The 26,738-nt window shown below is 39.2% G+C and overlaps 1 protein-coding gene across 1 annotated transcript; it reads right to left on the bottom strand.

The window, feature by feature from the left end:
* Positions 1 to 163: 163 nt before the first annotated feature.
* IARS2 (isoleucyl-tRNA synthetase 2, mitochondrial) lies at positions 164 to 26,710 on the bottom strand. The gene is made up of 23 exons (XM_066568485.1): positions 26,507 to 26,710; positions 25,934 to 26,056; positions 24,942 to 25,098; positions 23,819 to 23,967; positions 23,680 to 23,729; positions 23,474 to 23,583; positions 23,298 to 23,388; positions 22,795 to 22,910; positions 21,549 to 21,718; positions 20,673 to 20,763; positions 20,330 to 20,481; positions 19,208 to 19,368; positions 11,766 to 11,868; positions 11,057 to 11,150; positions 5,763 to 5,871; positions 4,881 to 4,983; positions 3,839 to 3,964; positions 3,333 to 3,464; positions 2,660 to 2,766; positions 1,707 to 1,852; positions 1,360 to 1,550; positions 657 to 801; positions 164 to 546 (listed from the first exon to the last, which is right to left on the bottom strand). The coding sequence occupies exons 1-23, from the start codon at positions 26,708 to 26,710 to the stop codon at positions 392 to 394; spliced, it is 2,985 nt and encodes a 994-aa protein (XP_066424582.1). The 3' UTR covers positions 164 to 391.
* Between the last annotated feature and the right edge of the window lie 28 nt (positions 26,711 to 26,738).

Here is a 26,738-nt window from a genome sequence, read left to right on the forward strand (position 1 = left end):
CACCATTTTCTCTTCTGTTTTGTAAAGAGGACTGGTTCTCTAGGGTTATGCTGAACTACCAGCTGCCAGTATAAAAATTAAACAAGAGCTGATTCAGATTTTCTCTTAAATGCAAGTGAACTTCCACAGAACACAGGTTGCTAAGAACAAGTAAATCACTCAGTTATTTTTAACCACCCTTTTTATTAAGCTGAAAAGTGATATACACAAGTAGTGTGTGTATATATATATATATTTATATATATATATATACACACACACATATAAGGTTCCCCAAAATACATGATACTCTGGCTCAGGCTGGGGCTTAAGCATCGGCTTCTACAGGTTCCAATTTGCAGACCTGCTGCTTCAGCCACTTTGGAGCAGCTTTTGCATAGGCATTTTGTCTTCATGTGCTCCCCTTTCCAGCAGCAAGGACTTGGAGGCACCGTGGGCAGGGAGTGCTTGAGGACTCGGCAGTGTATCTCCTGCAGCGAGGGCATTTTGCTTTGGCAATGGGTTGGGCTATAACTTTGTATGAAGATTGTTCACAGATGTCACCACCTGTCAAAGAAAGTGTAATTGTTGAGAGAGAGGCTGGAGCTGTAGGTAAGACTCAAGCCATGAACAACCTGTGTTGTAGTGCAGGAATCTGTCTGGAATGGTTTTCTTACCTTCCAAGTTAATCAGAAAGGTCCCTTTTATGATGTTTGCATCTGAAGGTATTTCTTTGGGGAGCTCACTCAGCAGGGTTGTCTGGGAAGCCATCATTATCTCATTTAGCTGGGAAACACTGGAAGTTTCTTCAGCCTGCAGTGCCTGGGGGACAGAGAGCTTTCAGACTTGGAACTTGGTTTTGTTTCTCAGCACCATCCAGTCTAGAAAATAAACACTGAGCTGTGGTTCCTAATCAGAGTGGATGGTTTGAACCAAGAGTCTGGTTTACTCCTGCTAGGAGGAGGACAGACTTGAACTGCAGTGGCCAAGAGAAAGGTGCCTGAGGGCCAAGCAGGTGCCCATAAGCCAGGGACAGGGACAGCAGCACCCCACCTTGGGATGCTGCATTAGACCATTGCCAGCAGGGTAAAGGTGGTCCTCCTCCAAGAAACCAAAGCTGATTTTTTTAGTGTGAGGGTGGTCAAATACTGGCATGGGCAGCCCAGAGAGCTGGCAGGATCTCCATCCTCAGAACTATCCAAAAACCAATGGACAGAGGCCTGGGCAACCTGTTGTAAGTAAGTCTGCCTGAGCAAGGAGCTGTACTGTACAGGCTCCAGCAGTGCCTTCCACCTCAACCGTTCTGTGATTCTCTGGTAAGTACAAAGCAGAAGAAAGTTTTCACACAGACAACACTACTCTTAAGTTGCATTTTTTTACCTCCATTAGTTCAAACAGCAATCCAGGCTCAATTACAATAATGACTTCATATTCCAAAGCGTTCTTGCCAGAGATGGACCCAAGGAAGGAGTCTCTCATTGCACATGCACCTTCTATTGCTTCCTCAATGCCAGGCTTCTTCCATGCTGAGCTTGCATTAATCCAGCCAGTACGAAACACCCCCTCTGAGTCTTGAAAGCAAAACAAAGCAATTCTTATTTTAGTCTATTTGGGTGTTTATGAAATGAATAAAAAAGAATGGCATATTTCTGTAATTGCATTCCTTATAACTGTGCAATTAAACAGTGCACTAAAGGAATTGCTTAGCAGTGGGGTATGTGCTTTACCTCTCTTGTAAGGGATGTACTGAAAAACCTCCTCTGCCAAGTGGGGCAGGATGGGTGCAAAGGAGCGGATGATGATGTCCAGAGCCTCTGCCAACACAGTTTGACATGAACGACGCTTAGGATCCTTTGCTTCTTCGCAGTAGAGCCTGCAAGACAGCAGGGAAAGCCGGAAGGTATTCCTATGTTCATGTTTCTGCTCAAGAGCCACACTTCTGGGACTGCCAGTGGACATGCAGAAGTCTGACCCATCCAGCCTTTGTAAGAAAAGCTTTTCTGGAGTGCCTTTCCCTAGGAAAGCACAGTGAGCTGCAGACAGGATCATCCGCATCTGCAGCCACAGGAAAGGAGTTTGTCACAGGAAAGGAGATTCTCTACATGGTAATTGGGGGAGAGAGAATCTGTCCTAAGGGAGCTGAGCCTGCAGCTGTCAGCCCTTTGGTTCATCTGTAAACCTCAGCATTAGGGCTTCTTTTCCCCCCACTCCTCCTTTACTCATGTTCTGGCAACTATAGATCAGTATAACCTCCACCCCTCCTACCCCATGAACTAGCCCTTGCACATTTACACAAGTATCAGTCACAGCCTTAAGATTCTTTCACTGATCTAAAAAACCAGATAAATACACTGAGTTGCACAGCTAACTGCTAAAAGCCCTTCTCTTCCTGTCTTCCCAAATTCAGACACACACCCTTTTCTGGGTAAATATATAGATCCAAGACTCTGTCTTTAAATATTTATTTGGTTTTAAATGTGCTCGTTTGATGACCTTTTAAAGTGTTCAGTACCACCAGTGGACAGAAGAGAGCACAACAATGACAACCACTCAGCTGAATGCACTGAGAGGTCCTTGGAGATACCTGTGTTCACTCAGCATTCACGTGGAACCTTATTACCTCCATCTCAGACCCATTCCTTTCTTTTTTCCCTTTTAAAGGCAGCAGGAAGGAACTCACCTGTCTTTGATCATGCTGAAATAGAAGTTAGACAAGCTTCTGGAACAGAATGATTGCAGGAGTCGAACAACTTTGCTATAATCATATTGTTTGTAAGCTTCTGTAACCTGGGAGAGGGAGGTAAGAACAGTGCATTGGTTTGCTTCACACACCCCCTGATGAACTAAACTTACAGGAAATGGAATGAGTGGCAAAAGGTCTGGCAGAAACTTTAAAAGGTTGTTGGACGGGAAAAAAAGTCAGTTAACAGTTCAGCCAAAGAAATAATTTCCATTCGAGTCTGAGTGGAAAGAAAAGGGGAAACCGCAGAAACCATGCCCATGGTTTCAGCAAAATGGTTCTGAGTGACAGAAATGTCAAAGTTCTGTACAACAGCAAATTTCCAATGCTCTAGCTTTTGGGTTTGTTTTTTTTTAATATCTAACTATTTTTAAAGACTTCTAATTTGAGGCCTTAGGCAGTGAGTGGGAAAATCTGGTTGATGTCCAAGTTAAGAATGTTAAAAGTCTTCCCCAAAAATTGAGATGGGCTTAAAGGAGTGCACATTGCATTGAAGGATCCTTTGTGGTTGTAAGGTGCCTGCTTAACGCACACGTTTTCCTCACACATCTAAAGAAAATAAAGCCAATGGAAAACATTACGCACATGCTCATCTAAACACAATTCCCCTTACCTTGCTGCCATATTCGTGCAGTAAATGCAGCATGTATTGATCCACTATGTACATCTCTGCAGGGGGGATGGAATCTGTCTCTGGGTTGAAGCCCTCCACATTTCCCAGCATGAAGCGTAGTGTGTTCCGCAGCTAGAACAACCCAGAGCAATTAAACATTATTAGCCTTCACTTTAGATTGAACACAAAATGCTCATGTTCCATCACTACGTAAATTGACTGCTTTTCAAAATGATTGTTTGAATAGTTACAAAGGCATCATAAAGAACACATGGCAAAAGGATCTACAGAAAAATAACGACTGGCTGTTTCCACAAAGCACAAAGCTGTGAAATGAGTCTTTTCTCAGCACACTTTACTATTTGACCCACAGGTGTAAAAAGCAGTAGTACCTCCCTAAATAAGCTTGGAAAAGCTTTCTTTAGGCTAAAGACTGGAAAACTTTGCAACCAAGACACAGAGAACCTGTTGCTGGGATGAATAGTGTTGGCAGTGGTGGCTCTTACCTTGTTGATATCATCTCTGGCAGCATTGAGCACCACAGGCCCAATCATCACCTCTGTGAAAACATTGGATTCTGCCACCCACCAGCGGAGAACATCGGCACCATATGGAGGATCCTTGGTGTGATCCTGAGGACAGACAGAGCCATAGAATATCTCCAGCTGAAAGGGATCCATAGGGATCATCCAGTCCAACTCCCTGTTCCACGCAGGACTACCTATAATTTTATGTGCCCAGAGGCTACTGTGCTTGGAGGCTTCCCCCTCTTTTAGTAACTCACACCTGCAGCACTCTGTGTACAGGCAGTGCTAGAACCCAGGTAAGCTGAGAGAAATTCATCTGCAGCCTTAAATCCTTTGAATGCTTCTCATTAAAATAGCCATGTTAGTATCTAAAGCTACATAGGTTTTTCTTCCCCTTCAGACTGTTTTCAATTCTATGTGAAAGCATAGAAACAATTGTGTGTTTTAATTAATCAGATAAGCAAGTCATGCAAGGATTGATTCATTCGTCTAGTGAGCTGCAAAATCTGCTCAGCAGCCTCAGAAACAGCAACAGTGGGACTGGGGAGGGAGGGAAATTCAGAACATATGAATGCACTGCAATGCAACCTCCCTGACCAGGGAATGAAGTTTCCAGAGTCAATAATAACCTGAGAGCAGAGAGATTGCTGGGGTGCAGCTGCTAGATCTGACTGCTCCACTGCCATACTTGGTAAACTTCAGTCAGTTTCACAGCAGAGTTTCATTATTTTAATTTTTTTGTTTATTTTTATTATTCTTCTTCTCCATTACTCCATCAACGCTGGTAAAAAGGAACCATCCTACACCCTCTGAATAATTTTCTTTTCTCTTAGTAGAGAATGAAGGTGAGGGGTTTTCTTGCACTACAGCAGAAGCAGCACAAGTCAAGGTTTTCAGACCAGCCAAATGGAACTGCAGTATAGCCAAAGAGCCTGACAGAGTTCTGCCACAAGACAGCTGCAGAATCTGGCAGTGAAAGGTTTTAAGTGGCAGTTCTGAGAAATTCAGAAGCTTGACCTACTTCACCTCCATTGATAACGACATCAGGGTCAACCACATTGCCAACAGATTTAGACATCTTCTCCCCTTTCTCGCCAACAGTAAAGCCATGAACCACCAGAGTCCTGCAGGAAAGATTTTAGTGAAAACAAAATCCCAGGGAAAAATCTATGCTAAGAATTGATTTCTAATGAGGATATTCTTAAGTCGATTCACACAGAAACCCTGTTTTGGTGAGCTTGAGACTCCATCCCGAGTTCAACCAACCATGAATATACCCCGTACTACCATCCACGGAGAGCAAACAACTTTATTTTCCTCATTTAATTTTGTTGTGCAAGTAACAGATTGTTTAGATATCTAGGGCATGAGTATTTCAGATTAAATGAAGACTAAAGCATTATTTACTTTTTAAACCAATACATTTCCCAAAATTGTACAGCCTCCTTGCAGCTGAGCCACATTCCCCTTCCCTATGCTTTCCATCTTCCAGGAGATAAATGGTGTGCCACAGCTCCAGCAGAACACAAGCAAACAGCTATTCCCAATTCCCTACAGCCTAATGTTGAATTCACCAGTCAATGATCTTGGGAGATTTGCACACTGCACGTTCCAAAGAATTTCTTTAATTGTGGGAGTGGGAGAGATAGCAAAAAGCCACTTGTATCTGATAATTCCTAAATTACTAAGAATGAAAACATTATTAGAATTATGATATAAAAAAGTTAAACAGTAAATGAATTACAATCTACTATGAGAAAACCTTTTTACTGAAAATGTAAGAACATGAATCAGATACTTGGTACTGGTTTGATTTCTCTTGTTTATACACTACTGTGCACACTTCCAAAAGCCCAATATTCAATAAATGGACTAGAAATGTATTTGCAATCCACACACTTACTTGTATGGTGCCTTCTTCCTTGCTGCCACACTGGTTAAGAGAGAGGACTGAAACCAACCTCCCAGCTGGTCTTTTCCTTCAAGGTATGTATCTGCTCTCTGATCTGCACCTTTAAAAACCAGAACATTTTATTTGAAATATCAGACCTTGTATCTTAAAACAATTAACACACAAAATCTCTGAAAGTGATTAGTAACATTTATCTTGCTTTTTAAACCCAGCAAGTAAGTTACTTTTCTTAAATGGTGTGTGGTTACTTAACCATGATACAAGGGATTCATTAGTATTGTAATTTTTAAAAGAATCCAAAACTTGCCACGCTCCAGAATTTAACAAATAAGCTTGCTCTCTCCTAAACTAAATAACAAAATTATGAAAAAAAGCTATCATGCTCAGATTGCTTCACAGAAGTCCTCAGAAGACTTTTCAAGTGCTCCTAAACAAACTGCAATACCCAAGAAAAGTTCACATACTTTGGAATTAATAAAAATCTATGCCACCATCTGAAGTGTTCCCATTTGGAATTACTCAAGGCACAAGGCACAGAGGTAAGGTGCCCAACCAGCCCATGAAAGGCATTTACAGAAGAGAGCAGGTAGCTTTGGCAGTGACCACAGCTCACCTGTGACAGAATTTACATTTTTGGTCACTGGTGTTCCAGGAAGATTAAAAACTTTGGAAAAGAGTTAGGACAATGTGGGAAACAAGAAAGTCTGTTGGGGATAGAGGAATCTGGAAAAGCCTGGCTTGGGAAGGCAGAGTAGAAATATTCCCTGTAAATACACACATAGAACAAAAGAGGAATGGTAGGGAAGAGCAAGTGCAGCTAATAAGTACTTTAGAGGAAAATTGGGCTACAAGGCAGGCAGGGTATTAGCCTGACTGCACATTAAAAGCAGAAGAGCTAACCCAGCTATTCCACAGGGTTGAGAGAGGACAGCACAGTTTAAATGGCTTTACTGGTGGAATTCAGTCACTGTACAAAAAGGTACAAACTTGTTGACTCAAGAAGTCCCTCCTTGTCCTAAGCAATCCTAGACAGGTCACCAGAGTGAGAACAGAGTAATGTGAACACAGCAGAACATGCAAGTCAAAGCCTACAAAGGTGCAAAACCATACACATATTTATCAGGAGTTTAGTTTTGATTCTACAAGTTGATGGTGTTGCTTTCTCAATATTCAGACAGAAGTTTTTCTACTCTATTCACTGTCTCCTCTTTTCCTCTTCCTACGACCCCTGAGACAATGCTTCTTTCTGCCACTGACACACTTGATTTATTTGTTTAACTTAATGGAAGTTTCAATATTTAGATCCATCCTGCAATAAAGGGAAGTTCAATATTACAAAGGTCAAGGCCACACAGTTCCAGGTAGCACAGGAAAAATGCGTGGGTGGATATCATGGTTTTTACACATCTGCTTATTCAGTCAAGGAAATCTACAAAGAGTTTGGGGTTTAGAAGTACAGTAAGTAAGGAGCAACCTTTGTATTAAGAGACTGCAAAAATACTTGTGAGGACTAGATAAAAAAAAAGAATATTTGTGGTAAGGAAGACAGGAACATTAGAAAATCTGTAACACATTTGTTGCTTACAACTAGTTTATGAGCTACTGGTTTTAGAGAAGTGAACTTTTCATGGAAATGCCAGTAGTTAGAACTTGGAGGAGAGAAGAATTTCAACAAACAACTGATTACAAACAGCAAACTGGATTGGGCTTTTCTGACAGGAACTAGTACATCTGGCAAGCTGGCTACTGGTGCTTGCAAAGTTAACAGAGGCCTGAACATTTTATCTGTAAAATACAAACATGGGGTTTGCATATACAAAACTTGCCTTATAAGTAGCTCCCCTTCCTCAGTTTTGTTAAGATTGTGATTGTTATATAAAATTAATTACAACAGTGCTCACATTTTTTTTTTTATAAATGGAGAAGTATGTCCAACAACCCCAAAGAGACTTTTCTGTTTATTTTAACTGAAGTATAGTACATAGGTCGTTAAAGAGAATTACAATTTATGATCCTTCTGGTTTGGATTTCAAGATTCCGTATCTTTGATCTTACAGACTTTGACTTTTAGATTAAACATGATGTATTTTAATGCCAGGAATGAACCAGCTAAGATAAATTCAAGCCTCTCAGTCAGCACAAAAGTTTAAACACTTAGATAGGCAAGCTGTAAAATAATCACATTCATTCAGTTAAAAATTAGCCAATAAGATAGGGAAAAAAGTTATGATGTTGAAAACTACCATCGTTGCAATACCCACAAAACTGTGGGTGAAAAGCTGTGTGACTTTTACCACTGGCAAATCACATCACAATGAAGTCCAGTGTGCATTTTTATATGAAATATTTTAAAAAAGAATCATCTCAAAGTTGTAGTGAAGATGGCACTCTGCCCATGAGGAAAATGTAGGAGAATTTTGAGATATTTTAAGACATCTCTTAAATGGATGCTCCATAAGGAGCTGCTGAAATGAGCTCTGTCAAAAGGCTGAACTTCAAAGCAAAAGAACAACAGAAAAAGTGCTAGGCACCACAGCATTAAGTATTTAAAATTAGCACATGCTTTTGAACAAAATTTTGCTTTTACCACACTTTCTCTTTGGAAGCAGTGTATTAACACTCTTCTACCTCACAGCAGCATTGTGAAAATGCAGTTATCCATGTCTGAAGCATGTGTAGCAAGAAACAAACAGGATGAGAGGGCACAACAATAAACTGTTCAGTGAAAACAGTGTTAGGCAAACAGAGTATTAAGAAAGCAAACAGCATCCCCAGGAAATTTTAGGGGATTTCAGAGAACGTTGCACTTGTGGATCTGCTCTCAGTGATGCCAGTGAGTGGTGTTTATTTCACACAGTCTGCTTGTAGCTGTACAATTTTGGGTTTGTGACTACAAATATAGTAGCCAAATCTCTGATTTTAGTGTGTAAATTGCAGCTGCCCCACTGCTGACATAGAATGGTTTGGTTAATCTGTCATTTAGCTATAAGTGGTACCTTAGGCACACCCAGGCTGGAAAAAGGAAGCCAACCATAATTTAATGGAACAAGAGTAACTTTAAGCCATCTTCATCAGAAATAGGCCCAGTCCCTGGAAGATGCAGTAGGGCAAGCATTAGAAATAGGACTGTGCAAGGGCAAAAGGTAATGCAGCCTATGATTTATACCACTGGACTTGGCTGTCACTGAGCAGTTCCTTTATCCTCATTCAGCAGAATCTCTCTTCTTGCCCCTCTTCACCCCCTTCCCAACCTGCTTTTTTTGCTGACAGCAATCTGTGTGGCCATCAGCCAAAGGGATTCATTTTTGTAACAGCTGCACCTCCTTTAGTAAGCTTGGACACAGCTGGGTAAAATGCACTGAAAACTCAGGCCAAGTTCTGAGTCACAGAGACGCTGAAGAGAAGGAATTATTTTCACAAAGCTGGAACTGACAGGGAGATCTCTAACATCTGTTATTCCTGCTAGTTACTAACAGATCATTGACTTAGAATTTTCAATAACTTGGGTTCAGGGCAGAGTGAAACAAACATTAGTCTCAGTTTTAATCATCTTTTATATCCTGCAGTAGCCTGAAAGTAACTCGTGCTGTGAAAGAACCTCTGCCACCAACACTGACAGAAGGCAGCAACAACCTCTGCTATCACTCATCTCCTACCACAAAATTAGTTCTTCACATAATGACATTCTCTAAGCAATCTTGAATTTCTCCATGAATTCCATCTTTTTTTCCTCCAAGAGTACTTTGGAAAACAACCCCACCCATTAGTCTATCTGTAAGCCTTACTTATTATCATTGATATTGGAAGAAGTTCTACAAAAAGCTTTAAAAACTGGAGCGTATTTCAGAAATAGATGACAAAACTCTTAATTCAACAACATCTCTTGCAAAGTTTCCTAAAAGGTGAGTTAAACCAGTAATTTGATATGAATCACAGACTGCACTTCTGGCAGTGGCTAGAAGCCTCAATTACACAGAAAAAAGGTAATGCAATTTTTGTGTCATTTCGGAGAATAAATGGGGTTAGGAGGTTACACTGCTGCTTAGCCAGTCCCCTGCTTTGACAGCAGTGGGGCCATTCCATTTATGTCACACAGCAGAAGATGATGCCTTACACACACCAAGCTCCAGCAAATTTCATTAAAAGAAGAGGACTAGGTAGAGAAGAGCAGCTTGTAATAGTTCCATGAAAAAAGTCTGTATTGTGATAACCCAAACATTTATTAGACACTACAGAATCCATATGGGAGCCTTACACAAATTACCAACAAATCCAGAGCCTTGATTCTGTATTCCTTATGAAAAGTTATCTCCTTTACAAAGGATTAGAGGACTGAGGTGTTCAGCTCTTTAACAATGCAAGTTTGTAACTGCATAAAATACCACTACTTTGTTATAGCTTTCAAAATCAAACCAGAAACATTTTTAAAGAGCATAAACCTCAATATATGTAAAAATCTTCTAGAAAATTAATGTTTGCTGATGGTACTGTTGCCTGACCATGTTGCTAAGAAATAAAACTCTGGTACTAATGTGTTTTATAATTCAGCAAGATTGTTATCATGCAATTGTGTACAGAGGGTTTAAAGTCCAACAGACTTGATGTATGGGACTAGACTCCTCCTTTAGAAAAGACTCCTGACTTTGCACTATCCTTCAGGCAAACAGTGTGTATTTTACATCTTTTTATACAAATGTCTATCTGCTACCTACTGAGTAGCAACTACTGGCAGCAGGAGCCATAAATAGCATATAGCAAGTATAAATATTTCAAGCCACAATATACTGCTTTAGTTACTGAAAGCAATGAGAAGTGAAAAAGCACACCTACGCTTTTAAATTATAAAACTTAGCCTCAGCAGCTGATCTCAGTCTTTGCTATTTGTCTGTGCTATTTGCTTCAAATAGCACAGACAAGCACAGACTGAAATTTGTTAACTAAAAACAATTTAGGAGTACGAAGTAGCAGCAAAGTACCTTGGCTCTCTGTGCCATGAGACTTCTCCACTCAAAGCAAGTATGAGGTGATCAGCAGTTACACAGTACACCACATGTCAGAATCATTAGAGCAGCATATTAGAAAAACCTCAACTTTAATTATGCTGAAAATGAGTTTGCCAACATTAAATCCTTATCTTTACAAGCAAAAGCAGCTTTAAAAGTCACAGACAGCCTGCTGATGGCATAATCTGCCTCAGTTGTGCTGACACCAACAGTGTCACACAGAACAGTTGCATTTTGCTCTCCAAGTATTTTAAAATAAGGATCAACATAGGAATTCTTTACCTTCCAAAACATGAGCCCAGGAAGTTCCACTGTCAAACCAAATGTCTAGGACATCCTGTCCCTTGACATAATCTGAAACATCACGACCACCAGCCTAGAGAACAATTGAGAGAACAATTATTAAATAATGCAAATAGAATACCCTAAATCAGCAATGCTTTTCAAAGCTAGAAATAAAGCAGATTTTGTTTCTGGTCCAGTTTTGTACAGGTTCTGTTACAAACTTTGTGAGTGAACACAAAATAATGTAGGTAATTTTTGACAAGAGTTTTCAGATAATTACTTATGGAAACTCAAGGTAGGGCAAGGAAAAATTACAAAGAAAATCTCAGATGGCACAGTAACACTACAGCTTTGTGTTAGCTTAAGTACACAATTGTTAAAGAACAATAAAAAGTTAGGAAGAACTAAATAAAAATTCTAATCCATCTTAATGACCAAGACCTAATACATATTTGGGCTCATAATTTGGTTAATTAGGATGTCACTTTCCTCCTGATTAAGAGGAGGAGGATGGAGATTTCTGCCCTGAATTAACAGCACAAATCCAATTGTGTGTTCTGCCCCACTCAGATCTCACTTTTTGAACACTCCTTTCACAATGAGGATACAAGACTGAAGAGGATCATGGGAATAAACAAAATTTTTCTATTACTTCCCATCACTCAACTGTCTTGAGCACCTGCTGTACCTGAAGTCAGAAGTTTACCTTTGCTACAGCCTCTTTTGACAAGAGTTGTTCAATAGGGAGGGCCCACCATGCATCTGTTCCTTGCTGCTCCACTATTTTGATGACATCTGTGATGGTTTCACTGGGTTAGGAGGAAAAAAGGGGTTTTTGAATGGAGGAGTTAATCACACCTTTCCACAAGTATCCCAGACCCAAAGCAGTGAGAGATGCTGATACACAGACCAAGCTACTAGAACCTGTGATTTTCCAGCTTCTAATCCATACAAAACTTCACAGACCTTCCTGCTTGCATTGAATACTTTCTGGCTTTGCCTCCCAAGATGGGAGGGTTTGTACAATATACAAAAATCCATATGGATTCCAAACATCATCTTCTGCAAATACCTCATAATTGGGGCACTCAGAAAAGATGCCAGCAGCTTGAAAACCTCTAAAATCCATTTTATTTGCTATTTATTGACCTTGAATTTAAAGAAACTACACAAGTATTTCCCCTCAAAATATCTGCTCTTTTTAACAACAGGTTTATTTTTCTTACTGGATACAGAGACTTTGAGAACTCACGTGGAAAGGAGGAGTGAGGAAATGACAGCTTTTCAAGTAGCACACACACACACACACATATACATCTCTATATATATATATATATATATATATATATATACATCTTAAGATTCCAGTTGCCTGAATTTCCCAAAATTAGCAATATATATTTTAAATTGTAATAAATCTAAATATATTAATACAAATAATGTAAGAAACTGAAAATTCTGCACCCATAGAGGAGTGATAATAAACCATTCAATATACACTCTGAAGGCAATCTATGAGTCCATATCATATAGCACCAGCCAGGACAAAGGTCCTGAAAATAAACAGATATTATGGAAATAAGAAAAATTAAAAAGTTAACTAAGCATTTTTTATGATCTGAATAGAGAAGGCAACCTCAAGGCGTGCAGTTCTGTGCATTATTTATGACACATTCAATCCTTGGCCCTAGTAGGTAAGGCTATGGGGAATTGATTTTTAATATTGCTTAATACCCAGTCTAGACATAAATTAAAGTATCTTAAAAAACCAAAGAGGAACCCCACACACTTTGTCTTGCTGATTCACAGACCACTTGCTAAAGAGGTGATTTTTAAGACATCTGATGTATTTAAGGAGTACAACAGATCATCCTGACCTGCCAACTTCAAACTAAACCTGCTGTGTTACCCAGGACACCAGAGATTTGTTCATAACTCGAGAAATGAAGATTTAATCAGTTAACTAATTTCTTGACACAGTATTGCAAAGGGGGAAAAAGTAAAATAATTATCTGGCATAATTATCTTAAAAACACAGAAGGCAGATGATCTTCTTCAGTCATCACTCAGTTTTGTGTTTGGTTTTCAGCACAGTATTTTACTGCACTGTTAATAAGCTGAGCTACATCACTAAAACATTTAATGGACTCTTACACTCAGGGTTTAAGCATGAAAACATGTTCTCCAGGAAGCTGTAGAACAAATTCCTTCAGCTCATGACATGAGGTACAACGGCAAGAAGAAAATCCAGTTTTGCTCTTGACTGCTCAAATTGCAATGACAGAATATCAATTTTGTACCAACCAATCAATCAATCAATCAATCAATCATCAATTAATCAATTCACTTCTCAAAATAAATTCCTGTAGAACATCTCAGCAGATTCTCTACAGGGAGAGGCCATTAAGCAGCAATACTCACACATGGACATCCCTGTGGCACCACCACCATTCTGCCCCTTTCAAACCAGCCCAGGCATCATTCACCTTCCATTTTAATGTAGGACACAATTTATGGCTTTGTAATGAATCTGCTAACATTTATCTTGCTAAAACAACACTGAGGAGCTCCAGTTGTGAATGTTACCACTTCTTTACAAAAATATTTGCACAGAGGCCTGTTTGTCTGGCTATACTTCCAGTTTTGAGAGTGTTACTTCTCCAAGATAAAAGCTAACAACAACCCCAGTACAGGTACAATTCCTGGCAGGTAGCTGATGCACAACCCTTATGTCTTGCCTCCTTTACCCTAAATCTCCAAATTCAGAAAGCTCACAGGAAACACAAAAATGAAATTTGCCTCAGCCTGGACTAAACTATTCCTCTGACTTTGTGTTTTGTAGGATGAGTAGCTTCCACTGACAAAGCTGGATTTACACCCTGACCTTTAGGGATGATACTGCAGCACCCAGGAACACTTTAGAAAAAGCAATACACAATATTATTTTTCTCTCTTTGCCAATAGAATTTTCCACCTTGGGTTCTTCTCAAATACACTATCAGTGTATTTTTAAAGACAGTTATAGATAACCAGTTGTCTTCACCTGAAGATTTGAAGAGCTCTCTCCACAGTTTCAATGCCTTCCTCTCACTGGCTGAGTCTTACCCATAGAACTCACCAGCAGAAGACAAGAGTAGCTAAATTAAAAAGAGGATGATTTACCCTAAAACATGTTTGTTACCATGTAAAATATTTGTGTATGTTGAGTGATTCATGCAAGAAGTAATTCAGTGCTCAGTTACTAGCTCTGGCCTCAATGAGAAACAGAAAAATTCTCTGTATAGGAATCACACCCACAACTAGTACAGAAAAGCTACCAGCACATCCTGTAAAGCAGAAAATTTAAACAGGAACTAAGCCTGTCTTCCACATATTTTTTTCATATTGCAAATACACTTCTGTGGAGGGACATAAACTCCAGTGATGAAATTATTTCAACCTATACATTTTTAAAATATTCAACAGGTATTTCACAATATCAGTATTTGGAGGGATTTATAAAAGATGATAAATCCAGCTATAGATCAAAATTAACAGTTATCTTGGACAGCATATAAAAAGATTCTCTTAATAAACTATTTTTTCCTTTCCATCAGAGGTGGGGGAGGGGAGAGAGAAGGAGGAAATAAACCTTTGCTATTACTGTCCCTTGGGAAAGCATAATAAAATGCCTGCCTTCATTTACAGTAAGTACTGCCAATGTCACACAAGACTTGTGAAGCCTTGTAGATACACCATTCCCACAAAACATACCATGAGCTAACCTTTTATCAAGTATATTGCCATGCAATGCAAAGATCACACTATTAATTTATGAAGAGCAGATTTTTTTTAAAGATATTTTTGTTACACAAGAACCAACAGGTACAATTATGCTACAGATAAAAGTTTTCAGATAAGTAAAAGAAGGTCAGATTTGTGTTATCAATTACTTACAAGAAACGAGGAGTCAAGGACTGTGAAGTCAAATTTTTATTGACCAATATTCTCAAAATTCTATCATAGTTTCAAATCATGTTTAAAAAAACCCAATATTTTAGCAGTGCAAGTTTTTTTCACTATACAGTGTTTCCCTACGAAATATAAGTGAACTTTAACAAACATTTTATAAAAGGAGGTAGTTTAAATGAACAATTTCCAGGGTACCTTTTCAACAAATCTTTTTCACTCCTACAGTTTGAAAAACACAAATCAAACAAACAAAGCCCCTGTACTTATCTCTGCTCTTCTTGAAGGATCCTTATGATAAATTTGACTTCAAGAGAGAAACAACTTTATTTAAAGTATCTGCATTATAAGGAGCAGGACTTTTGCAAAGTACTTTTCTGTAAGGTGCAAGTGAAAACCACCTTGCTCAAATAACTACTCATCACTTTATAATCTGCAGCCTTCAAGGTGAGCATGATAATTCCCCGAGTGAGCCATAAAGGCATTGTAAAACTTTGCCCTTTATTCAGAGGCTATCTGGAAGAACTTGCATTACGTGTCCCTGCTACACTCTGACACCCCTACGGCAATTCACGCTACCCCGGCTCCAGCCAATCACCCGGGAGCCAGATATTGATTATGCTGCACACTTATTTAATCTGTTAACAGAAATTAGGCAGCATTAAGATACAGTCAGGAGCAGAAGAATACAGAGCCTGATGTTCTCTCCATCTCCTTTCCAACAGCAGCGAAGAGGGAAACTTATCTTCTGCTTTACAAGAATGTTGATACTACAGCTGTAAGTATTATAGGGGTGGTAAGCTGCTACTGATTGCAATTCACTGAAATGTCTTGTTATTTTAAAAAACAAATAAGAGCACAGGACAGATGTCCTTGAAAACCATGTCGGGTTTTTCTTTTTCAGAAATTTGATTTATGAGTTAATCAAAGTCACAGGGATGTGGACAAAGGCATTAGAACGATCTTTGCAATACTATTATTTATTACCAATATCTGAACAGTGAGTTTGTAAAGCAGTTATTGCATGAGGTCAGATTAAAGTATGTATTACCTGTGCTGAGCTACTACTAGAAATACAATTCTTATATTTTAGTTTTGGAGCTCTTTCTTCTTTTCCATGAGTTACAGAGCTTCCTAGATGGAGAATGTTTTCTCTTGAAATCTGTTAAATTTTGAAAGCTGTCACACAGCATAAGCATCTATTTGTGCATGTACTCTTAATTACTTTTAAAGTCTTTTTTCTCCATTTGTGCAAAAAAATCCTACAGAATCTCACCTCTGTATTCTTACTGAAAATGGCAATAATGAAAAAGTGCTCTCTCTTTTCTCTCTCCTATAAGGAGTTTTTAATAATCATTTTTACACTTCCAATCACAATATGATGCAGCATACTCTGCATAAAAGAATTTAAACATCATTAGTATATTAAATTTCTAACCATAGATGACAACGTAATTGAATCAAATATCTTTTAGGGTTATAGGGGTGCCACAGCAGCAAGGAGACTCATGGAGATTCTGCATTGAACATTACAAACTACCTCTTGGCTAGAAAGACTGGATTGCTGGTGTGGCAAAAACACTGTTAGAGAAAGCAGCTCCACCTTGAAAGAAGGGCTTTCAGCAGCTTTTCATGTGATAAATTCAGGGACAACTCTCAGAGGGAAACAGCAGTTTATTTTAGGGACATTTTCTTCTTTTTAAAAGTCTTTTTACAGGTGATACATGAACAAGATCACTCAAGATCGACCACTGGTGCTCTCACATGTAACAGCAACTCCATGTGGACTACACTGACTTCCAGTGGAGATGCTGTTACTTTTGATAGTCACTCAAAAACTCCACAGCAGCTGCTACTGAAAGGTTGTGCATCCAGCATTCAAGTTAAAAACAGCTCATGTTTTGAAATGCAAGTTATTTACTGGTGTTTTAACTATATTAATTATTCATACCAGGTACGAAACTTAAAAAGTTTCACATTAAAAAGTATGTCAGCAACCTGTTGTAATATGATTTTCAAAATGATAATGCAAATGTAACAAAACAAGCTTAGCTGCAGTTTTCAATAAGAACTGGTGTCCAGGAAAATGACCTATGAATTGACAGACTGTCTTCTGCATTTGCCTGTCACTTCTATAGGCCAATATTCTGTGCACTTCTACTCCAGTTACAGAAGTCTCCTACAGTTAACTTTACAAATATATAAGCTCAAACTTTTTAGAATATTTAATGACTGCTTTATAATTTCCTTTGAAAATTCCACCAAGAGTAAGTAAAGTTAGAAGTAAAGAGTACTGGCTATAAATGAACATCTGAACCTGTCAGTCAAATGAAATAAATCTCTTTTCAAGCATAGTGAATATGTCTGGTTTTTTCCTAAATGCCTCTCTATTTCCCAGATCAATTCTACCCAAAGAGGCCATGCTGTCCTTTCGTTCACTCCCCTATAATTCTTACTGCTGGGCCAACACCTACACACAAAGGTGGAGGTGTTAAGCTGTGGCAGAGTTTACCACATCAAAATGCTGTGATTGCCACATTTTGCACAATTTCGGGAATAATCTCACACAGCTTCAGCACTCACAAAAGGCAGGGGCTTTAATACAGGTCACGGTCTTTCAAAGTGATTTTACTACAACCTAAGGGAATTCCCACATATCCCTCCTTTCAAATGCTTTCTGTCCCAGCTCCTCAGTGTTCAGAAGGAGCCCCTGCTTCATGGTGCCCCTCAGTTTTGAGTGCCAACTGCTGGACTGGTTTCCATTACACTTTTTTGCTTGTAAAACTATATATTTAACAATTTTTAAGCAACACACACACTCTCAAGGCTACTCTTCAACCAGAAAACAAAAAGAATTCTGTGAAATAGTAGTTTTTTATAGAGACACACACCTACTTTTTTGCAGGTAAAGTGGTTTTATGTCCCACAAATCCTCCATCCATTTATTTCCTGATGTGTGTCAGCATTATTCAGGCACTATAAACGACATTGTGGCTACTGTGGTCTTTTCTCACAGTTATTGCCTACAGTGAGAGAGCCAAAGTACATCTCTGCACACCTACACACCCAGTTACACCAGGTGAAGTTAAGGACTACCTGTCTAAAGTCCATTCCCTGCTCTCCACACCCTGAGCCTCACCTACTACTGTCTACTATCTACTGCTTGTGTGCTCAGTACAGCCTCTGGAAAACATGCTAGACTCCTGCAGTACTCAACACTAGAATAAAAAAAAAGTTCGGCAGTGGTATTCAAGTTCAGCTGTAAAAACTTATGAATTTTCACAAAAGGTTGTAAGGTTAAGGTGTACAAAACTGAGTTACATCAGCATATCTCAAGGCAGGAAACAATTATGGAACTAATTCAATGAATGTGGAACTCCACAACACTCTTTTTATGAAATCACCTCTGAGAGAGCATTCAGAACTGAATACCTTTGTTCCCCAAAGAAGTAAAAGCAGAACTCTATTACTCCTTACAGGAAAGAAAAGGATCACATTTGGTTGACATTCCTTGTTTTAAAGCACAGCTTGGATTTCCTCTGCATTATGTTGTCTATAATTCCTGAAATGCAGTGTTTGCAATATCTGGATACTATTAACCAAAAGATGGCAGAATCAGACTAGCATCTGAAGATCTAGACATACCAAACCATATAGCTAAGGGTCAGTTACGCTTGAGGCTGGTCTTTAAAACTACTCCAATTTTGTTGTGAAACAAAATGCACTTATTTATTCTGCAACCAGTGTGGTTAAGTCATTTCAGATCTCACTGTCACTTAACTGCAAAACGCTATTTTGACACAGGACCTGGACTATTTAATGTACAGTGGTACAATTACAGTTGCCATCTATTCTAACCACAGTTTGCATGTCACTGCTTGCTTAAATGGAAAGGTCAGTCATGACTTCAGTCAGCTCACTGAAGATGAGCGATGAAAACAGCAATTAATCTCAAGAGGAGTTTTAAGGTAACTTAAGTATGTAAGTAAATTAATTCCTATTATTTATGTGTAAGTCACTTCCAGCCACAAGCTTTTGATTGTTTTAACTTAAATCTAAATTAGATCTGCATATAAACAACTACAAGTAAAAGCATGTATTCCTACTTGAAATAATAAGAAGTTTTATAATATCACTAACTTCAGCACAACAGACAGTGCTTCTTCTGTCACTTCACAGTGTCTAAGGCTAGGCAGGTACCTGTTTATCAAGCATTCTCCTGTGCTCTTCTGATAAAAGGCAGGAATTGGGACGCCCCAGCATCTTTGCCGTGATATGCACCAGAATGTCCTTCTCTCCAGCATCTCCAGCATCCTGTTCACTGCAGATGTAGGGATCACTTTCACTTTTTTCAGCACATCCTATGAAGGAGACAGTGAACTGTTGAACATGCTTCAGCTTTCCCACAAAAAATGTTTAGGCTGCCAGTAAAATATGGTACAGATCTACTCTCCCATTCCCAGTATCAAAAACACATTCTCAGGCAACTGTCTGCTGCTCTTCAATAACTTATTTGAACACTGCATATACTGTGTATTTCCCAAGCAAACCCCAGTTCTCTGATTCACTAGCAGACAGACCCTAAAAATGAGTTTAAAATGGCATCAGTGACTGAATCTGAAGTTTAAAAGAAGACTGTATCTTGTTCCGTTGTCTACTTTGAAAACCCACCTTGATACAAACTGTCTGCAGAGGGCTACCACCCACTCCCAGCCCTGCTGAGTAACCACTGTGTTTTCATCCGTTCTAGATAAAGATGAATATGGAGTATATACCTCATGCCCTAATTAGAATAAAATCACTGTTACCCTAAGGTGCTGGCCTGAATCTTCTGTATGGATCTACATAACTTCAAAGAGCAAAAGACCCCAAGCTTTAAAGTTATTTAAAATAGGACTGTGACAAAATTAACAGGGCAGCAAACAGATATCTGGCCACACAAGGCTAGCCTAACAAAAAAAGGTAATTTTAACAGTGATTAAATTGTCTTTTCTACTTTAATTCCTTGAAACATCATCTTTTAAAAAAATATTTTAGGGAAAAAAACATCAGTAGCTCTAAGAAACTTCTGCATCTGTAAATACAATGAGCAAATATACCAGTCAGTGCAGCTGGATTTAGCTGATATACCTGGATTATATCAACATTGACAAAAGAATTGACAACATATTTCACTTCAACAAGTAATTAATGCTTTTCAACTACTGTTCCTAAACCCTAGAGAAGATAATATCCTGGAGAGAGCTACAGCAAGATTTTTTTGTTGATTCCAAGTAGCCTCAGTTGTCTTCAAGTGTCTTATAAGAAAGAAAAATTACATACCTGTGCTGCAGCCTTCACATCTGCTGTGTTTACAAACCACTGTTTGCTGGCACGAATAATAATTGGTTTTTTTGTCCTCCAGTCATAGGGGTAACTGTGCACATATTTCTCCTCTTTTAACAAACTCCCAGCTGCTTGAAGCATCTTAATGACTGAGAGAAAAAATGAGGCAAGATTAAATTTCAGTTTGAACGTATGGCTGCTGTTAACCTCAACTTAGTCCTTTTCATAATCAACACTTAGCAAGAAATGCCAAAATATGGCCAGTTTATACAAAATCTCAAAATATACCTGCAGGACTGTAAGTGATGAAGTAACAAATGGTCAAACACCAAATACTCACCAGCTTCATTCCCTTCTTCAAGGACATTCTTGTTTTTAAGTTCAGGACCTGCTGCTTCTGTAAAATACCCACTTTCATCCACAAGGCAATCCTGAAAATAAATAAATTAATGATGTTAATAAAATATCATGTGGCAATTTATTATCATTTTGGTATTCAAAAGTGAGTTAAATACTCTACTGGGTGACTGCTTTTCTGATGAATAACAAAATATTTAAGTACACTTCAGATTTAGTGAACTGCAGTTTAGTAATTTACCAAGTAAGTGAATTTCAGGTGTCAGAAGAAATGAGCACCAATGCATTTGCACGCATACCACAACTATTACACATCACAGTCACTGGTATTTCAGTGACTTTTCAAATAAACAATGCAAAATAAAAGCAAACCTAACCCTCCCCATGCCCCATATCCTGAATCTTCACTCCCATCAATCACAAACTGGCTATGCATAAATGAGCTGTATTTACAAATGTGTTTAAAACAAGCTTTGCTGAAAAAAAAAAGTAACGACCTACATAACTGGTGACTTACTGATCTGCATGTAAAAGAGAATTCTGAGTAGTGAGAGTCAGTATCTGAGAAACATTCTCTGTGTTCTCCTTTAAAAAACAAAACCACATAAAGAGCAGAAAAATCTGATTCTAACACCTCCCTTTAAGTTTTAATTAGCAGAAGGAAACTTCATTCTTTTATTCTGATATACATTTCCTTACGGTTAGTCTTGCATTCCTGCAGGCCATTAGTGATACTCACACTTCTGTGAATGCTTCAAAATATTTTCAAGTTTTATGCACAAATTAAAACAAATAATTTTGGTGTCACACAGTCAATCAGTTGCAGGAAATCAAGAGCAACAGCTGAAAAATAAAGTACCGTGGGTAGCTGATGGTGGGAAGCTACGCTGTAATCTTCCATACCATGAGCTGGGGCTGTGTGAACTAATCCTGTCCCTTTTGTCATTGTCACATGATTTGCAGGTAACAGGGGAGAGACTCTGCCAGGAATGGTGGGATGAGCACAAGAACCATCTGCCAAATCTGCACCTGAAAAATACGAACAGAAGATAAAATAAACACAATTCACATGTTCACCTTCTTCTATCAGAGAGCAGAAAAAAACCAAGTGGTTAAAAATAAAAAGAAGAACTATTATTATTAAAGCCTTGCTGGAAGTCAAGAATCACAGAGATTAAGGAATGTGCCATATGACAAAATGGTGTTCACAGAATGATTTTCTCCTAGAAGGAACATGATTAAGAACTGCCATCACAAAGTTATGTACACAAATACAGAAAAGTAACAAATATAATTAATTACTGAATATATGGGAAGTTAAAACCAACAGGTTCCAATATAAAATTTCTTTTTTAAGAAGGTTCAACTCTACTACTCTTGGATGTTATCTGTAAATGGTATAATCAAAAAGTTGGAAGTATGATTCAAAAAGGTGGAAGCTGTGAGAAAAAACACCCTCAGTAATTTCATCATTAGGTAAAAACAAGACTTCCTCTGAAAGAGAAGGCATGGAAAGACACCAAAGACATCAAAGAAAAAAGAAAACAAAAAGTCATAGAAACAGATTCCTCACCTCCTTTACAAATGCATATTTCCAGCACTGAATCACTGATGGAGGCAAATGAATAAAGCTCACAAATGACACACCAAATCCCAACTCATGACACTGAATCCCAAGCCTGCCTGGTAAGAAATGCCACTATGCAGTTTATTAGGACGCCAACTCAACTGCTTTAGTTTGTCTAGACAGACAACAGCCGCCTACAATACCTCACCAGTCACGCTTGTAATTAGCCCCCTCTTGCCATCAACAATGGATGGAAAGACAAACTGCAGTGTAATTAAGATTTTGATACTGAACAGACTAGAGGTAGACTTACACTCTACATCTCATTTTTCCACACATGATGCCAGATTTTAAAAATTCATTTGAAATCTATGGATAATAATTTGAGCTACAATACACCAACAGTAAATCTGACAGACTCCTCCTCCTTGTATTATTTTAGTGAAGCATATTCTCAAATTATAAACACATTTAAATGAAGCAGTATTCAGACACCTACAAGCAGATTTCTAAGCAATTTAACAATTTAAAAACCTACCTTTACACGTTGATACAACTTCAAACTGTGTGTCCAGAACAGCAGCTGTAGATTCAACTCTATCTGCAGCAAGGATGAAGTGCTGTCCAGTTGTTGTACATTTTACAATTGCGTATCTGCAATGCAAACGTGAATTTATGATACTAAATAATTACAAACACCACAAAGCTACCAATTTGTGAAATTCTTCATCTCTAAAAGACAGACAAGTATGCTTTACATGCCCAATTCACTCACAAATCTCAAAATTCAAGGTAACCTTGAAGAAGAAATAAGAAGAAATGAAGAAGAAGAAATAATTTAATAAAAATTTAGGCAGAAATTAATATATTAGTAGATATAGAACAAAGCTTACAATTGCAACACTTAAAACAAAAAAACCCCAACAATACCCAAAAAAGATGCCTTAAGTAAACTGTAATGACAGCCCAGAATGTTTAATTTTGCTGCTAAATACCAGTAGGCACTGACACAGACAACTGAACCAAGTGGAAGACACCTACGCTGAGTCAGGCATGTAACAAACTGCTTGATTGGCTGGCACAGTCCAAGGTTGCGTTGTCCAGACTAGCACACTAGCAGGGGATGATCCATCTACAGATATAAATTAGAAGCACTTTACTCACAGTTATAACAAAAATCAAAGCTGTCAGTCTCTAAAGCCACAGAGAAGTCATACCTATCACAGAAGTCAGCTTAGGTGGCGACTTCAGCAGCGGAAATTTCATGTACACAGAGCGACTGACATGCTGCTCATTGTACTCCAGTTCTGCCTCAGCCAAGGCTGTTCTGATACACATCAAACACAAGTTACACGCTGCAACATCAAAAGCTACTGGCATCGTTGCTAAAATTTTGAAGACAAAATAGTAACTTGATTCTTACTTTGTTGAAGGGGACCAGAACACAGGTTTATAGTCCCGGTAAATTAAACCCTAGAGAGGACAGTGAGGGGAAAAAAAAAAGTTAGGAGAAACAAAACTCATGAAAAATCAATACAGACTTCCACAGAAGTTCAATATACCTTATCATGCATCTTGTAGAAGACTCTCAGCTGGTTTGCTTCATACTTTGGATCAAATGTAAGGTAGCAGTTGGCCCAATCTGCCATTACACCCCAACGAATGAAGGCGGATTTCTGTTTCTCAATTGCTCTTTCGGCAAATGCTCTGGCTGAAAGGAATGGTTCCATTAAGCACATGGTTTAGCATACTAAGATCAATAAAATATCACTTGAAATGCACTATTGATTTTTTTAGTAAAGCCAGAGCTGAATGTAGTGAACCTATGCCCTAACCATTATGATTCAAAATACATACATTTCAGATTGGTTGTTACAAAAAATGACTGCAAAGAGTAAAGAGGCTTGGCACTTTTTCACTAACACAGGAATACTAAGCACATGTCCTTAGACTACAAACTTTCTTTTTAAGAAAGGGGGGGAAAAATATACTTTGTTAGGAAGAAAAATTTCTCAAAATAAGTTCTCAACATAAAACTAATAAGAGTGAAAGTTAACTCCCTCTGTTTATGCTTATTCAAAATTTTTTAAGTAACATACATCTGAAAATAAGTTAGTCCTTTTCATTACCACAATTTCAAATTAAAGAAGTTTCAATTGCTCATTACAAAAAGCTTTGCAGCTGAATGATGATGCCTTTCAACCCATATTGTATTTGAAATTATTTCTTCAAAACAGTTTCCATATAATACACACTTTCTTCGAAAGGGTCCCCCCTATAGTTTTAGAGGATTGTTAAAAAGTCAACAAATACATTCCTACTTGTGATACTGAGCTAAGCTGTCCTGAAGGAGCCTGACTTCTACATGCATCTTTTCAGTTCCTAATCAAATTCAGCCTTCAAAAACCAAAAGGATGCTTATCTGATAAATTGCAGCTTCCTGCCACTATACAGTTAATCCAAGCAGACATCCAAATCTCCTGCCCTCCTTTTGTTTTTTTTTTAAACTGAAGGTCAATGGTCTGCATGCCCATTACCAAAATGAATTAAGCTTGTGTGAAATTATCCCATTTCATCAGATTCCAGCCTGCTCTATCTGCTTGCCAAATACACCCAGTGATCATAGAAAATGTCACCAATAGCTAAGAGAAAAGGCCACAATGAAGTCTAAAAGCCTTCATTTACCTCTCTGCCGAATTTCCATCGGTGAAAGATTTTCAGCTCCTTTGACTTCTGACAGTGCCTTCAACTCAATTGGCAGCCCATGGCAATCCCACCCTGGCACATAATGCACTTTATAACCTCTCATCACATGGAAGCGATTGGTGATGTCTTTCAGAATCTGAAAAGCCACAAGGGTCTGTTATCACTTTAGCTCCCCCATATGGAACAGCCACATTTGTAATTAAGCTCCTCCTGTTTAAAAAATACAATTATCAAAAGGTGCAGGATAAATTTATATTTAAGACCAGAGAAGCTCTGGGTGCCCCGTCCTTGGAAGTATTCAAGGCCAGTTTGGATGAGGCTTTGAGCAACCTGGTCTAGTGGAAGGTGTCCCTGCCCATGGCAGAGGGTTTGGAACTAAATCAGCTTTAGGGTCCTTTCCAACCCAAGCCACTCTGTGATCCAAAGACTCTGCATTTTTTATTTTTCTTGCCTATCATTTTGTACATTGGCAGAACCTTAGAGGACCTCTGATCCGAGGACTTCACAACCAGTGTAACTGAGATGCACCTTATAAACTCGCAAGACTTGAAGTGAACAAAACTGACTTACTCTCTTTTTTAAAACACTGAGCTGGACCTACAGCACTGGCCTAGAGCACATTACTGCAGCCCAAGCTCTGGCACTGGGACCGTGAGAAGCTGTGGGTGACAGCTCACAATTTGAGTCTTTCAAACTTGATGGTCAGCATAATGCTGTGAATCTCAAGGCTGAATCAAAAAGAACACTGAGCATTCAGTACATGGTATTTATGTTGGGGTATAGTATCTATGTCAATATGGCAAAATATGGCATCCACATAATCATCCTATTGCTTTTTAAAAGCCCCAACTACCAAAATCGCAAACATTTTACAGTGTTATTGATTTAAATGGGAACAGAGAACACAGGGCACACGATGGCAGGTTTTTTATCACTTCACAAGAATAAAGTATGAACAAGAAAGTATTTACTTTGTTTAATGCATGGCCAACATGAGGGTCTCCATTGGCATAAGGTGGTCCATCATGTAAACAAAATTCCTGTTTTGTCTTCCTTTGCCTTTGCCATGAGTACAGTTCTGAAAAACCACATTTCTGTAGAAACAACAAGAAAAAGACCAAAACTATCACAACTCTCTGTACCCTCAAAAAGTCTGGATGCAAAATTTACAACAAAAGCAGGCAGGCAAACAAATACACGTTTCTAACTCCGCAAGAGAAGCCATTAGTGGGTTTTAAGTACGAAGAAGGCCGAAGAGGGTGAAATATTAGGCCTGAGATTATTATCCTAGCACTGCACTATCCGGATGGTCGTTACTCTCCTCCAAAACAAACTGCATAAGAGTTACGACTATCCAAACTAAAAATACCTCAAGAGCTCGAGCTTTTCTAAAAAAGAGCCCGGACTCGCCAGAAGTTCGCCCTGCGCGGCGGGACCGAACACAAACCCTGGCGGCCACTCCCGCCCTCCTGCCGGCCGGGGGCTCGCCGCCCCTGGGGCAGCCCCCGCTCCTCCCGTGGGAACCGGCCCGGCCCCGGCCGCACCTGCTGCGTCTTCAGCTCCGTCTCGGGCTGCAGCCGCCCTGGGAGCTGCGCGGGGAAGCGGCTGCGCGGCAGCAGCACCGTGTCCCGGTAGCGGGAGTCTTCCCGGCTCTCGGCCGCGGCCTCCGAGGCGGCGGAGCGCGCCCAGCCCCTGGCGGCCCCGGCCCGGGCCCGCGCCAGCGCCGGCGCCCGCCAGGCCCGAAGCATCCTCACGGGCTGCAGCCGCGCTTCCGCC

This window comes from Molothrus aeneus, chromosome 33 (genome assembly GCF_037042795.1).
Source record: "Molothrus aeneus isolate 106 chromosome 33, BPBGC_Maene_1.0, whole genome shotgun sequence".
In the NCBI taxonomy this organism is placed as follows: Eukaryota; Metazoa; Chordata; class Aves; order Passeriformes; family Icteridae; genus Molothrus; species Molothrus aeneus.

Excerpts from the sequence above, each read along its gene's own strand:
- IARS2 (XM_066568485.1), bottom strand. The coding sequence starts at position 26,710 with ATGCTTCGGGCCTGGCGGGCGCCGGCGCTGGCGCGGGCCCGGGCCGGG. Across the intron at positions 20,764-21,548 it reads CCCACCATCAGCTACCCACG|GATTGCCTTGTGGATGAAAG; the intron begins GTACTTTATTTT and ends ATTTATTTTCAG. Across the intron at positions 1,551-1,706 it reads GTACATCCCTTACAAGAGAG|ACTCAGAGGGGGTGTTTCGT; the intron begins GTAAAGCACATA and ends TTTGCTTTCAAG.